Raw genomic sequence first — 13,753 nt, 5'->3', positions numbered from 1 at the left:
TTGTGCTTGCTTGTGGAGTTTCTGATGCTGTTTAGGGATTTCAGAACCTTTCTGTAGGGTTGCCCCTGTCAGTTTAATTCTTCTCTCCTCTCCCTCAGCACATGTGAAGATGCTATTTTATATTGCAATTATTTTAAATTAAATCTGGGTTGTGCTGGAGGCAGTTGAAGTCCTCTGGGACTGAGCCTGCAGCCATGCTAGTGGCAGCAGCCTTTCTAAAGCACATTGTGATTCAATTTATAAAATGCTGAAGAAGGGGGAGAGAAAATCTTCCTGCAGAATCACAAAACGGAGATGGGGAGCCCCAAACTGCGTTTGCCAAGTGAGCAGCAGAGAGTCCTCTTTAACACGCAGCTCTTGCCTATCCACAGCAAAGTGACTGCAGCAAGTAGAGAACAACTTTTCACTTGCCTGGCTGCAGGGTAGTAAACTGGAAGCATTTACATTGCTCTGAGTGCTCAGGACATACAGGCTAGACCCTGCAGCATGAAACCTACGCGTGATCTGTATAGGATGTGAAGTGCCCAGAGCATGTTGGAAGGGATCTGCTGCACTGATGTGTATCAGCGCTTGATTTTGTGACATGTTTTCTAACTCTGGTTTGCTTTCATTCCTGTTGGGGTTAGCTGCTGCTACCACAGGGATGGTTCCGGGTCCATGCCATGGGCATGAGCTTCGGGAAGGGAAGGTTGTGATCCTTGCCACGAGTGCTTAGAGAGGGGATTGGGCGTGGATGTCTTGCTGCATGGCTGCGTAGTCTGGAGAACAGGTAGGGCTTGCTACAAGCTGGGTGAGCTGGGCTGTCCGTAGTGTGAGGGAGGAAAGGAGGTGATGTGCTTCATTGTCTTGTCCTGAAAACAGGTGGCCCCGAGGTCTCCTTGCAGGGAGAGGGATTTGTTTTTTAGCTGTACAAGCCCGTTTCTGCAGGCTGCGCTTGGAGATGTTGGCAGCTATGATAACATGAGATGAATAACGCTTGAGAGAGGCTGTGGTGTGATGTTTGAGGGTGGACACACTTCAAAAAGTGAAGAGAGGATATTGTGCTTCCCACTGTACAATGAGCCTGTCTTTAGCTGCACTTGCTGACAGTGCTCGAGATCTCAGTCAAAGCCGAGGTGCCCTTCCAGATTCCAGGAAGAGCAGTGTCTTTTCTCCTTGAGTTTGCTTTAGACTTTTCCTTTTCACTTGTGTACGTAGGGAGGTCTTTGTCCAATTCACTGTGGTTTTGGAAGGGGAGAAATTCTTGAGTCTCTTCCAGGAAAAAAAAAAGAGATGTAAGAAAAAAAATATCTTCTGAACATGGAGCAGCAGTGGTGTGAATTAATGCCAAATACGTGTGCCGGTTTGGCATGTAGCTGGATGGTGTTGTGAGCTTAGGCCTGATGCAGCAATGGACAGTGAATCACACCCGAGTCTGAACGTGCTGGCTAGAAAAGAAGCCAGAGCAGTTCTGGGCTGTCAGCACAGGGAGAGGACTGAAACACACCTGCATCTGGAGTGATTGTTGGCTCTGAGGACGTGGTCAGAAGTGTGGTCAGTGGTGCCTGAAGGGAATCACTAAAAGGGAAAATAACACTGGTGGTGTGTCCCTGTCAACCTCGTCAGTGTGCGCAAACGCCCACCGGGGCTGAGCTTCTCGGCTGATATACTCCGTAGAGTTTAGAGCAGATTGAAATGGTCTTTCCCTGCTGGGAGGCCCCTTGCTTGAGGCATTTTTACAGCTAGACTAAACAAAGCAATCGCTGTATGTGTGTGGGCTGATGCATTCTCCTGTCTCTGATTTCCAGGTCACGTGGATGGTGATCTATAAAAGAATGGGCTAAGATGGGTTGAGCTCAGTGTACCACCCGTGACTCATGGTTCCTTGGAAGGGAGGAGGGCAGGCTCGGTGGGAACAAGAGCTTGTGGCTGCTGGCGTAAAATCCAGCCTGTTGTGGAAAGGCTTCCTAGTTGCAGTACAAGGGGAAAGCCAGCTTTCTCACCCAAGTCCTCCGTCCCACAGGAGGAAGAGTTGTGCATCGTCACCACAAGCCGTGCTCTGGAGCAGGGCACAACAGTCTGAAGACAGGCTGCCTTCCACAGGGATGGTCGAAGTCAAGTCCTCCAGCTCCTCCTCATCAACCCATTCTGATAACTTCCTGAGGATTGGAAGCAGCCCCCTAGAAGTGCCCAGATCCAGGTGAGATGGGACAGAGCAGAGCATTTCTCAGCAAAGCGAGTGTCTGGTAAAGGGAGTGCGGAGCTGCACTTGTGTGCCTCTGAGAACCCTGGAGCACATGGGTTTGATCTACAAATAGACCTCAGGAGGCCTGTTCCTCTCTAGCCTGACCTTTTGTGAAATGCTGGCCATTAAACACAGACACTCCTGCCTCGGCCTGTTTGGAGGAGTGAGGAACTGTGCCGCTAACTGCTAGGTGTCTGTTCTGCCTGTCTTCAGTGCATGCCTCAACTCCACCAGCCCTGACATCTCTGCATCCTGCATGCTTGGAGCTCACAGCGCTTTCTCTGTCAAATGCATCCACAGGGGTTTGAAATGGCTGCGTTGTGTGGGGGAGGGAGCCTTTCAAGCCAAGCAGACCTCACTTCGCATCTGTCCTGTCCCCATTTCCACCTGCTGACCTTCCTGATGCTGAAGGGTGCAAAAACTCTGGGTGCTGGTGGCAAGCGGAGGTAGAATCCGCTGCGAGCAAGCTGCGAGCACTGTGCTGGGGCGAAGGGTTTCACCCAGAAGGCTGTGTGTTCCCGCTGTGCAACCAGGGAATGGGGACCCTGGACCTGAGCTTAATCTCATGCCATAACAAAGGATATTCTGGCACCCTTCTGGAGTCTGATGCTGTGGTAGGGCAAAGCAGAGCGGTGAGCTAGGCTAGGGAAGAAAGAACAGAGCCTGTGGAGCAAACACCATGTGTTTAGGCCGACAGGGATAAAGAGGCTCTTAGATAAGAGGTTGCTGTTAAGAGCATCAAACGCTTGTGTAGTCTCCACAGGTTTTCCAACGAGGCTTTTTCTCTTGATTCCCTTCAGAAACAGCCACCAGCCAAATTTTAGTACTCTCTCGTCACATGGAAAATAAAATGACAAACAAGTAAAGCATTGAAAATTTATAAGACTTTTTTACCGAGTCTCTTGATTTCAAAGAATTGCTGTCTGACAGTTTTCATGAATGATGTGAACTGTTTTCGCCAGGGAAAGAGATCAATAGGATGTTTTTTGAGTTGTTGTTGGGGCCCACCTCTACATTCTCTGTAAGATGAAACAATTCTCCCAAGAAGAGGAAAAAAAATACGGGAGAAAAAGCAGCTTGTCTGGGGGGCTGCTTTTGTTCACGACGGTAATGCCACAGTTCCTATGTATAGTCTCCTGCCATTCCCAAGACCTGACAGGCTGTTCCGCCCTGGGCTGGCAGCAAGAATTCAGCAATGCTGGGGAAGAAGCTGTCTATAAACGCTTCAGCTGGACTCTGCTCTGCGAGAGCGAAGGGGAGAGACAGAGTAGGCAGAATGGCACGGCAGGAAGGGGCTGAACACCTTGCATTCCAGGGGCTCGGAGTTGGTAAAGCCAGCAATTATCTTTCCTCTGGCAGTGTCTGGATGAGTTGTCTATAAGCGTGTGGATTATGAGTGCCCGGTGGTGGCAGGTGTTCAGAACTGGCACCCCGAGGGCTTGAGGCAGCAGGCAGGTGTGGTGATGAAGTTTGTTACTGCCAGGCCAGAGTCCCTGGGGATGGCTTTTCCTTATGCCCAATATGTAGCTTGAGAAGGAGTTGCGGTATTCTGTCACTGTAAGAGGTAAATGTTCTGTGAATTCCACTATGAACATTTCTTTCTGACCTCTATGATAGCTTCTGCCATGGCACAGAGCTTTATAACTCTTCAACGCAGTGAAGTTGCACCAGTCCACCCCTAATCCCTGTTAACTTTTGTGAAAAAGGCAGCATGGCCGTGGAAAAAAGTTCACAGGGAGGGGGGAATAGGGGATAGAAGGAGAGCAAACCCCTTGCACAGTATGAAACAAGAGGACAGGAGAAGGGAATCAGTTGTGAGGCCAAAGCAGTGAAGTCAGCTGCATGCAAAGATGGTTAGGCTGCAACACTCATGCTGGATGGAGACTGTACACCTGTATGCTCTCCGTCTCTGCTGTCACCTGGGTTTCCTCGGCTCCTGTCAGTGTACAGGCTGGAGGAAATGAGCCCAGAGACCCTGCAGGGAGTGGGTGGAATTGTCAAAGCGATGGTCGAATTGAGTTTCTCTTTCAAACCAAGTCTTCTGGCACATTTGTGCTCCTTTGCCTCCTAGTCCGTTGCCAGATCAGCCAGACTGTGGTCTGTGACCTGCCTGCCTTCCCTGGGGTAACACTGCGAACAGCTCTGCTAGCGAAGAACTTAAGCAACACGTTGCCTTGTCAGATGCTGACATGGCTTGCATTTCTGGGGCCTGACCACGGTACATTTTGTCTCCAGAGAAAGGCTTTATAGCGTTCCACTTGGCATTGCTCTCCCTGCTCAGTCTATGTCAGTCTGAGTTTATCTGGTGAGCTCCATGCAGGCAATGGATATCACAGTACCTTCAGCCACCATTTTCCATCCTGAAGGAAAGGAGGAGTCCCATTTTGGGTAGAGAGGAGTGTATCTGTGATGGAAGGAAGGGGTAAATTCTCTAACCCCTGAAAAAAGGTGGGACTAGAATGGAAGGGCTGAAGCACAGAGACTGATCATGATGCCAAAAATACCTTTATCTCTACGGTGCTGCTGGCAGGTTAACACCCAAGGCTCTTAAGATGAAGAAACTACTATACTTGACTTCCTAATCCTCTGGTTGTGTGGCCATAGCAACAAAACACTTACCCACTGCAGCAGCAGTTGAGGAAGAATGGTTGCTTGTAAAATGCCAGCAGGCACCCTTCAGGTAGCTCACGTAAACAGCCCGGTCTGTGTGCTGGCAGGCAGGGGAGCTTCCGAGGGAAAGGGAAGGCAAACCAGCAGAGAGAGATGAGCAGGGCCTGGGAAGGGAACTGGGGTGTCCTAAAGGAAAGAGTCACAAATATTAACTCAGCCGGTGGGTGCCAAGCCGGGCCATGGCAATCTGCTGCTTCCATCATCTCACCAGCCCATCTTCTGAGTCCTGCTCTGATCCAAAGGTACCCATAAATCCCGGGATGGTTGTTGTTAGCCAAAGCAATACAAAGGCAAATTCCTAGCGGTCTTTCTAGCTTATCCCAACGTGATGGTAAGATCACATCTGCTGAGGGCAAACATGCATGAAGATACTGCATAGATTATCTGTACAGTAGAACAAGGTGCTTCTTGTTCTACAAACTGAGAACTCTGAGCGTGGCAGATAGCAGGCATTGACTGGAAATCCCTGTGCGCGAGTGGGTAGCAGCTTGCAGACTATGTTCTGTGTTTGCATTTGACACTAATAGTCTAAGTGTCCCATGACACTGCAGAAAAGCCCTGTATCTGTGTCAGGGATTTAGCGTGTGTGCACATTGCACTAATGTGGATTAGCAGCTGGATAATCTTTGGTTGAATGTGCTTTTGCTAAGTCAATTAAACAAAGCCCAAAGTACTGAGATCTGAGGAGTCGAGATCTGTAGGAGTTAAATCCTGGAGGATCTGCTTTGGTCAACAGCCACAGAGAACTCCCTTGGTGAAAGGGCTGCAGACAGGTCAGCTGTGGGTCTGGAGGGAGAGCTGTGAGCGCAGAGAGGGACAGAGGAGCTGCCGTCCCTTGGCTTGGGGTGTGTTTTTTGACAGTGATAAGACTGCATGCGTGCTATGCATCTTGCTTCTTACAGCCACCTGTCTTGGAAGCGGTATCTGCGATGTGACAACTCGGGATGGTGACCACAGCAGGACAGAAATTGTTTAGAGGAATGTTTTCTGGAATTATTGCACGACTATGCCACAAAACGGGCTTGCCGGCTGACACGTGGCTGTGCTGCAATCAGAAACGGTTGTGCTTGCAGAGGACTGGCTGCTTGGGCTGTTACGGCACTAACACAGCCTGTAGATAGCTGCCTGGGATTCAGCCAGGGCTCTCAGCACAGCTCTCTGCCAAGTTACTCCTTGCCAACATTTCCCACGCAAAGGTGGGAAGGGCTGCCCTTTGCTCCAGGTTGCCGCAGTCTGCCTGTGCGTACGGTATCTACTTAACGCTTCGATTTGAGGCACAGAGCATATGCTGGCAAACGAGCTGCTTCCCAAATAGTCCTAGGTGTGTAGAAATATGGCAGGTAAGCGGGGGCAGCGCAGGGCAGGATGAGAGCCTCGCTGTTGGCGCTTGGCGCTCGTCTCAGTTACGTATTAAGAAAGGGAAGGATCCCTGACTGTTGCTCTGCCTCCGGTATTGGCTCTCCTCTGGTAGGCGAGTGTCCGTGTGCTCTGAAATAGCCTGTCTTGTGCAGCATGTTGCATGGGAAGCACTGACCTAATTAAAAGGAGCTGTTCCAGGCTAGGAGCTGCCAGTTTATGGCCTGCTAGAGGTCCTTCCTTGTGTGAAGGAACAGCTTGCAGCTCATCTCTGTTTTGCTAATCTAATTTTGTTAATCTTGCACTTTTGAGGGAGTTTCTTCCCACTCGTGGACGTGAAGAGGTGGGTGTGTGAAGCTCACTTTCGTTCTCTTTCTGTCTGCCATTAGATGTCTGTGGCAGAGACAGTGACTTGGAGACTTGCTGCATCTCGTCTTCTCTAACCATGTCAGCTTTGCTGAAGTTGTCCAGCTGCTTCCCAAGAGCCTCCGCACTGCCCTCGCAGCTAGCCAGCCTCTGGCATGGCTGTAATGTGTTGCAAACAAGCTGTTCTTAAAGGCTTCTGGACTGGTTCTGGTGTCCCAGCAGCCCCAACTTGCTCTGTGGGCCTCACTGAAGCCCTTTCTGAGCCTCTGCAGCAAGACTTTACAAGGAGCCTTCAGGGGTAGAAATAACAAGAAGACTTTCACCTCTAGCATTGACTGGATTGCACGGGGATACAGTCACCCCAGAGATCTGGGCTTGATCTCAAGCCAAGCTCAGCTTTTAAGAAGCTCTGCTGCCCTTGCAGTGCAAACACAAGATTTCCCCTGCCATGCCTGCCCTGCCCGTCTCACCCAGCCTTGGCCCCACTGTCTCTCGAGGCTGTTCAAGATGCTTGCTGGTTGTGACACTTCCTCGGGAGCCTCCCTCGAGAAGGTGTTGGGTATAGAGGAGAAAGTCTGCCACGATATCTTAGCTCTGCTGGCTAGGCTCAGAGATCTAAGCCAGGAGAGAAATGACCTGGACTCACTGCAGAGTCAATCAGTTTATTCAATTAATCAACAAGTGTTTATTCGGCTGCCTGGAGGCGAGACACAGAATTGGCTGCCTTGAACTCCTAGACTCCTGTGCTATTAGGTTAGATGTGACTTGACTAAGTTTGCACAGCTGCTTGACAGGGTCAGGGACTCCAGGAAGAGTTAGAGGGCTAGAGAGACACTGAGTCAGTCTTGCAGGAGGTACACAATGCTCTCACCAGCCTGTCCAAGAAAGGATTCAAGAGGGGACTTGATCCACCTCCAAGAAGTGGTGTAAGAGCAGTCTAATCTTAGCTGACAACCATGGAAGGTGACCAGCAGCTGGAAGCTGAGGCCACGCACCCAAAGCAGGAAACGATTTTCTGGTCACCTTCTTTAGCACATATTTATCTGACCAGTGCGGCTGTTACGGGGCAAAGGGACATTTTTACTGTCCCTGGGGCCCTGGATTGTGTCTTATTCCTTCACTTGCCATGTGGGCGCAGTCTCCTGGGAGGCTCCTGATACTAGTCTCCCTTTGTGAGAACTGCTGAGCTCTGCTGAGTCCTCCACCTTCATCTGGAGATCCTGCCGTAGGCCAAGCCCTCCTCTGCCTTCCAGACTTGCCCTCTTCAAAACCTTTGTTTCTGCCTGGCCCCAAACCTGTCTTCTGATCAGCAACTCATTACTTTTCTGACAGAAACATGTCCCTGTCTACTTTCAGACCAAGCCCATTGCCTATAGACCTCTTCACTGCTTTAGCTCAAATTCTTGTCGCCATGTGTGACTCTCCTCTTTTTCCTGTCTCTGGCTGTGCTGTACTCTCAGGGAGACATCCTCCTCTTCCCTCTGCGCTGAAGCAGTGTTCCTCTATGCTTCTCCCTGGCTTCCTGCACTGTTTGCACTGTGCTTCCAGGATGACACCATACTCTGGGCCCAAATACTCTGCCGGTTCTCCTCCATCATGCTGTCTCCCTCAGCTTTGTCTTCCAAAGGCAGGGAGAGCAGTAGATGTCACTGAACAGCTGCTCCCTTTTCCTTATGAATTCTTTGCATCCCAGGGAAGGTTATCCCTGTCTGATCTCCAAAAGGCCTTTCTAAGAGTATATGCTGCAGTTCCGCTTTCAGTGAAATGCCCTCATTCTGATTGCGGTGTTACGTGCTCTAGGAAAAACAGCTTTTTGCGAGCGGGGTCTCTCCCAGTGCTTAACTCTTGCAGCACCTCTCTGAACCCCACTCCTCAGTTCATCAGGCAGCCAGAGCACAAGAGCTATACATGACAGGTGAAGCTCTGCTCTTCCCATTTTCTGCTGTGATACCTTTTCAGACCCCGAACTTCCAGACAGCGGCATTAGCCCCAAACTGCAGCTGCAGGAACATCATCACTGTGCTGGGAAGCTGATGTGCAAGGAGCTGTGTAACTTCCCCTTCTCTGCTTGTGCAGCCAGCTCAGGACCACGTTTCAGACTTCTCAAACCTGGCCGTATTGATCAAAGTAGTTAAATGGCAGGCTTGGAATTAGATCGACATTGCAAATAGGTTTCCTGCTGTGCATCTCCCCCCACCCTTGCCTTCCAGTCTCACTGAGGTCCTTCTTGCTGTGGGAGATCCTGTCTTTCTGGCTGTTCTCCTGGTCTCTTGGGGAGCAGCTGCAGTGCGCCACTGCTATTCTTAGCTGTGAAGACAGCGTGCAAGTACCTGGCCCAGCAGAGCTGGAGCTGGTGCACTGCTATCTGCCCAGCAGATCTCAGATAAATTATCCAGAAGATCTTGGGAGTGTGTAATTGAGTAGCTCGGCCACAGGCTGTGCTTCCAGCTACGTACACTCTGCTGTGCAGCAGGACACGGTAATTGCTTGCTCCCCAGAAACCAAGAGCTCTGGATTCATCTCAAGTGATTGCGCCCTCTTCTCTGAGATTTCGGAGGGACTCCTCAGATTCACTTACCAGATTTCATGCTTCCTGGTGGGAGGTTGCATACATCAAACAATTAAACTCCCTCGGCTGTTTTTCCTATCCTAAAGATGTTTTCCCACCTGGTTTCTGGCACAGTCCATTTTTCTAACACAGGAATGAAAAGGTCTTCAGATGCTGGGGGAAGGCCCTGGGGACGTCTTGAGCAGTGACTGGCTCTGTTCAGATCTGGAGTGATCTGCTTTCTAACGGCTCCCGGACCAAGGATCTCTAAGTCTTCCTCGGCACTAACCAAGTCACAAGCTTGATTCTCCGTCAGGCCTTGCTGCTGCCCTGGGATGTGCTAACCACTACAATAAGGAACAGGGGGATGCCGCTTGTGCAGCACGACGTCCACATCTGCGAGGGATTTAGGGCTAGGACGTGCCATTGCATCTCACTAATGGGCTTCACGGTTCTGCATGGCCATCTGCTTCTTGCTGGCTCTGTCCTGTCCAGCTCCCGGTGCACTCCTGCTGCTTTGTCAGCCCCGGCCAGCTTGTCTGTCCCCTTGCTTTCAAAGGAAAGGCTTGGCCTGGGGCCCAGCCAGAGCTGCATGTTGCACCCTGGTCCCCAAGTGTCAAAGCTGCTGGCGTAGGCGCTGCTGGCTGTCAGCCCAGCAGGTCCCTGGCACCAGCGTGAGCGAAAGGCTTGTGGCTGAATGACCTGACTGATCGCGCCGTCTCCCTCTCTCTCTGCCCCAGATCGGCGGACCATTCTCTGCCCGGATCTTCCGTTTCCACAGACTTTGGCAGCTGGCAGATGGTGACAGGGTGTGGCAGTATTCGGGAGCAGGCAATCCTGAGCGCGGACGCCTCTCTCCCTTGCAGCTTCCCGGATGAGTTCTCTAGCACTTGCCTGTAAGTGTCTCAAACGCAGGATCTCTCCTTGGGTCTCTCGGCTGGCGGCGAGCGCTGGAACTTTATCACCCTGGCACTTCTGAAGAAGCCTGGGAGCCCATAACAAGCTGTCCTGTCTTCTCTTCTTTGGTGCTTTCCATCCACAAATTCAGTTGCTGAGTGCTCTGTGCTTATGCTGAACTCGGAAAGAAACCAGCATCTTCTCTGGCTAATGACGGGGGGACACTTTGCTTTCTGTAGGAAGAAGAGGCTTTTCTCTCTTCCCTGAAAACACTGAATTTGGGCATAATTGAGTGCATTTGAGGATGCGTGCTTGTCAGGACAGGACTGGTAACCCAGATTTTTTTGCTTTTGAATCTTGTTCGTCTCCATCTCCCTGCTGGGGTTAGATCCTTGCTGCAGTAAGAGAGGGACTTTCCTTCTGTCACCCTGATTTTTTTTCTGATCGCATGCAGCATCCTTTGCAAGTGCTGCGTCTGGCCAGTGCAGAGCAGCAGACGCCATGCATCCTGCCGCGTGAAATGGCTGGGAGGCAAATGTTCCTCCCCATATAGAAAGCCACCCCGGTGGAAGCTTGAAAGACAGGAGATGCGCTTTAATTGCTGTAAGAGGAGAACCTTGGCTTGTGCCTTCAGGCTGCAAACTCTCTATCAAGAAACTGAAATGGCAGACGAGGGGCTGCCGCCAGCTAGCTGTGCTAGATTTGTGCTGCCACACGCTTGCGGTCCCTTACCGGGATCCGAGTACGTGCTTTGGAGGCAGAGGGCGAGCGATGTGAAAACCAACATGTCCTGTGAGCTGGCTGCCCTGGCTCGCCTTCTCGTGGGCTGTGCGCTGTTCTGCCGAGCAGAGCAGCTGCCCCCACGTTGTTATGGTGAAGCTACAAGACCCATGAACTGGCAAATCAAACATTCACGAGAGATGTCGGACATGGCCTGGCTGGGATTCGCTCTCCTCCTTTCATGAGGACGTGCCGAGCTGCTCCTGACGTTGTTTGGAGATGGGTGAGGGAGCAGAGGGGACTGAAGGATGGGCATCTGAATTAACGGCCTGAACTTGGCTGTGCTTGGTGGCGGCTGATCACCAGCAAGTTGTCGCTGCCCTTGGATCTAATGTCAGAATAGGGAATTCGGTAGAGAAACGTGATTTGAAGTTGAGCTCTGCATCGGCCTGTGCTGAGGCTGTAGACTCGTGCTGTTTAGAGTCTGGCTGCTTGGGACAGCCGCGTTCAAAGGCAGGGGAACAGCAGTGGTGCTTCTCCCTTGGGTGTGCAGCAGATGCTGTGAGTGCTTTGCCCTGTTGAGCTCTCCACTGGAGCTGTGGGGTGCTCGGGGGCTGGGGACCGCTCGACTGCGGGTGCTGGGACCAGAAGCTGTTTGGAAGGGGTGAAGAGTTCCCAAGGATGTTGTGTTGAGCTTGACCCAGGGCCTCCACTCTCTCTGCTCTGCATCAGCTCTTGTTTGGTCAGGAGCCCATTGTGGTTTCATCCCAGTCTTTTTGCAGCCCAGCACAGGATGAGTTTTTGGAAAATTAAATTCCATTTAAGTTCCCACTTTACATCTCAGCTGGCAGCAGCTCGATGAAGGTACGCTTTTCACAGCCTACTTCTTGTGCTTGTGTGGGGCTTGTCAGGGCTTACTTTGAGCTGGGGCTTTGACAGCCTCCTCTCATCCTGCACCCCGAGCTGCAGGCGAGCGGGCAGGCTGTGGGAAGTGTAGCGGGGCAGAGCGCCATGGATTTGGCAAGGAAGCGCGACCTGCCTCCCTGGTTGAACTGCTGAGAGTGAAATGGCACAGACGGTCTGCGGGGCTCGGTGTTGGGCAGTGGTTAACTGCTTCACCCAGCGCCTTGGAGTGTCTCACTCCATGAAAGAAACCTAAACAGTTAAATACAAAATCTGCCCTGGAAAGAGGCGCGCGAGGCAGAAGATGCGGGACGTAACTGCTGCACGCCCTCGCTTACCTCTGCGTGTGACATCTAAGATCACTGTACTCGGGTGCAAGTAAGTCCCGCTTTCATGTCGCTTATTTTTAATGCTAGCAGGTTTGCGAGTTCCGCGTCCTAATTAGGTTGCCAAAAAAGCATCTTTTTAATGTGTTTAGATATGTTGCCTTTTTTCCTTCGCCCTCTGGCTTCTCTTTATTATCAGGCCCTGTAAACAGCGGCCTGGTTGGCTGCCTCGGCATCGCTTGCTGTTTATAGGCCTCCCACCATATCCTCTTGCTGCTGTTTCCGGACCAAAGCTGTTGGCTGTGGGTGGTTAACACTTCCATTCAAATGAGCTGTGCCAATTTATAGCCAGCCCGGGCGCTGGAGAGATTAAAGAGAATTTTTTATGGGGAAGGTTCGCGCTGTGCCCTTGGAGTGACCTTTGAGGAATGTCTTATTCTCGCTGGGAACCACCGGCACGTCGCAGAAGCACCGCAGCAAGAACCGATTCAGGCCGGAGCGCTTAGAACAGCTGCCTCTGGACCCTAGTCTTGCTTTCCCCTGCTCCCTCAGCGGAAATATTGCCTTCCCTCTGCTTTCTTCCCCCCCGCCCCTAACCAGGTGCGTGGATCAGCTGGAGAGGAGAGCAGGACCCCGGGGACGCCGTGCCCTACTCTGCCGGCAGCCCTCCTGCTTGCAGAGAGCAGCCGTGCTGGGGAGCAGAAGTAAAACGCCGCTCGCCTCTCCTCCTTCCACGCCTGGAGCGCTCCTTGGGGCTTTTGTCACCTTGTCTGCCCCCTCTCTTCCCCAAAGCTGTCTGTGCTGGCACAAGCGTGAGAGGCTGGGGCCAGGGGAAGTGAGGGATGCTCGCAAATAGGTTGGAAGCGACTGTCCAGGCACAGCACATGTGGACAGGCTCCATCTGGGAACGCTGAGTGAGGAGGGGAGGGAGCTGGCGCAGGGGCTGACGTCAGCCAGCGCCCGCTTGGCGAAAGCAGCACTTTCTGTAGGAACCGTGGCCTCGTAAGCAGCGTGGTGATGGGAGAAAGTTGGGGGGGTTTGGTGAAGGAAGAGACCCAGGGGAGAGCAGGAGGCTGGGGCTGCGAGAGGCTCAATGGGAGAAGGTTGGGTTGGGTTGGGCAAGGAGGCTGTGGCACCACTTGCCGTAGCTGGAGCCTTTTGGGGCGGGTACTGCCTTGGCCACTGGAGCCAGCCGTGCACCGTGGCCCTGCTGGTGCTGTGAGCAGAGCCCCAGCCTCCTGCCCCACGTCAGGAGTGAGAGCTGGGCTGGGGAGAGGGGTGGCTGTAGTTGCTGACCTCCCCCTGCTCTCTCCTAGGCTGGTGTCGGCGAGCGACCGCGAGTCCCGGCTGGAAGAAGTGCGTTCTGCCTTCCTGGCCAGCTACAGCCGGACCATCGGCCTGAAGGCTGTGCCCCCCAGCCCCTCGGGGGCCATCGGCGGTCTCCTCGAGCAGTTCGTGCGAGGCGTGGGACTGAGAGGCAGCAGCACGCTCTGAGCACAGTGTTCCTGGACCACTAGCTGGAGAACCCGGGACCTTGTGGGTCCCCCTGGCCGGGCTGGGACGCCCCCCTTCCCGGTGCGGGCACCTGCGGCACCTAGTGTCCACTGCCGCCCACCCCTGCCTGGGCCTGGGGGAGCGTGGGGGGGCTCCGACGAGTCTCTGCAGTAAAGACAACCCGAGCTGTGCCCTCTCCTGCCTCCTGTCTGGGCTGCGGCGGGGGGAGGCGGGCAGTGGGGCCGGGGG

The 13,753-nt window shown here is 52.7% G+C and overlaps 1 protein-coding gene across 2 annotated transcripts in view; it reads left to right on the top strand.

The window, feature by feature from the left end:
- The window catches only part of MTMR14 (myotubularin related protein 14), a 33,195-nt gene extending 19,495 nt beyond the window's left edge, over positions 1-13,700 (top strand). The window contains exons 17-19 of one of the 2 annotated variants that reach the window (XM_063347739.1): positions 2,003-2,179; positions 9,905-10,060; positions 13,327-13,700. In XM_063347739.1, coding sequence (XP_063203809.1) covers positions 2,003-2,179; positions 9,905-10,060; positions 13,327-13,504 — 511 coding nt within the window. In that variant the 3' untranslated portion in view covers positions 13,505-13,700. The remainder of the gene's footprint in view (positions 1-2,002; positions 2,180-9,904; positions 10,061-13,326) is intronic. The other variant, XM_063347740.1, reaches the window with a different exon arrangement.
- Positions 13,701-13,753: the final 53 nt, after the last annotated feature.

The sequence above is a fragment of the Chroicocephalus ridibundus genome, chromosome 10 (assembly GCF_963924245.1).
Source record: "Chroicocephalus ridibundus chromosome 10, bChrRid1.1, whole genome shotgun sequence".
In the NCBI taxonomy this organism is placed as follows: domain Eukaryota; kingdom Metazoa; phylum Chordata; class Aves; order Charadriiformes; family Laridae; genus Chroicocephalus; species Chroicocephalus ridibundus.
The sequence above is the reverse complement of the archived record's forward strand: the minus strand, read 5'-3'. Positions and strand labels throughout refer to the sequence as shown.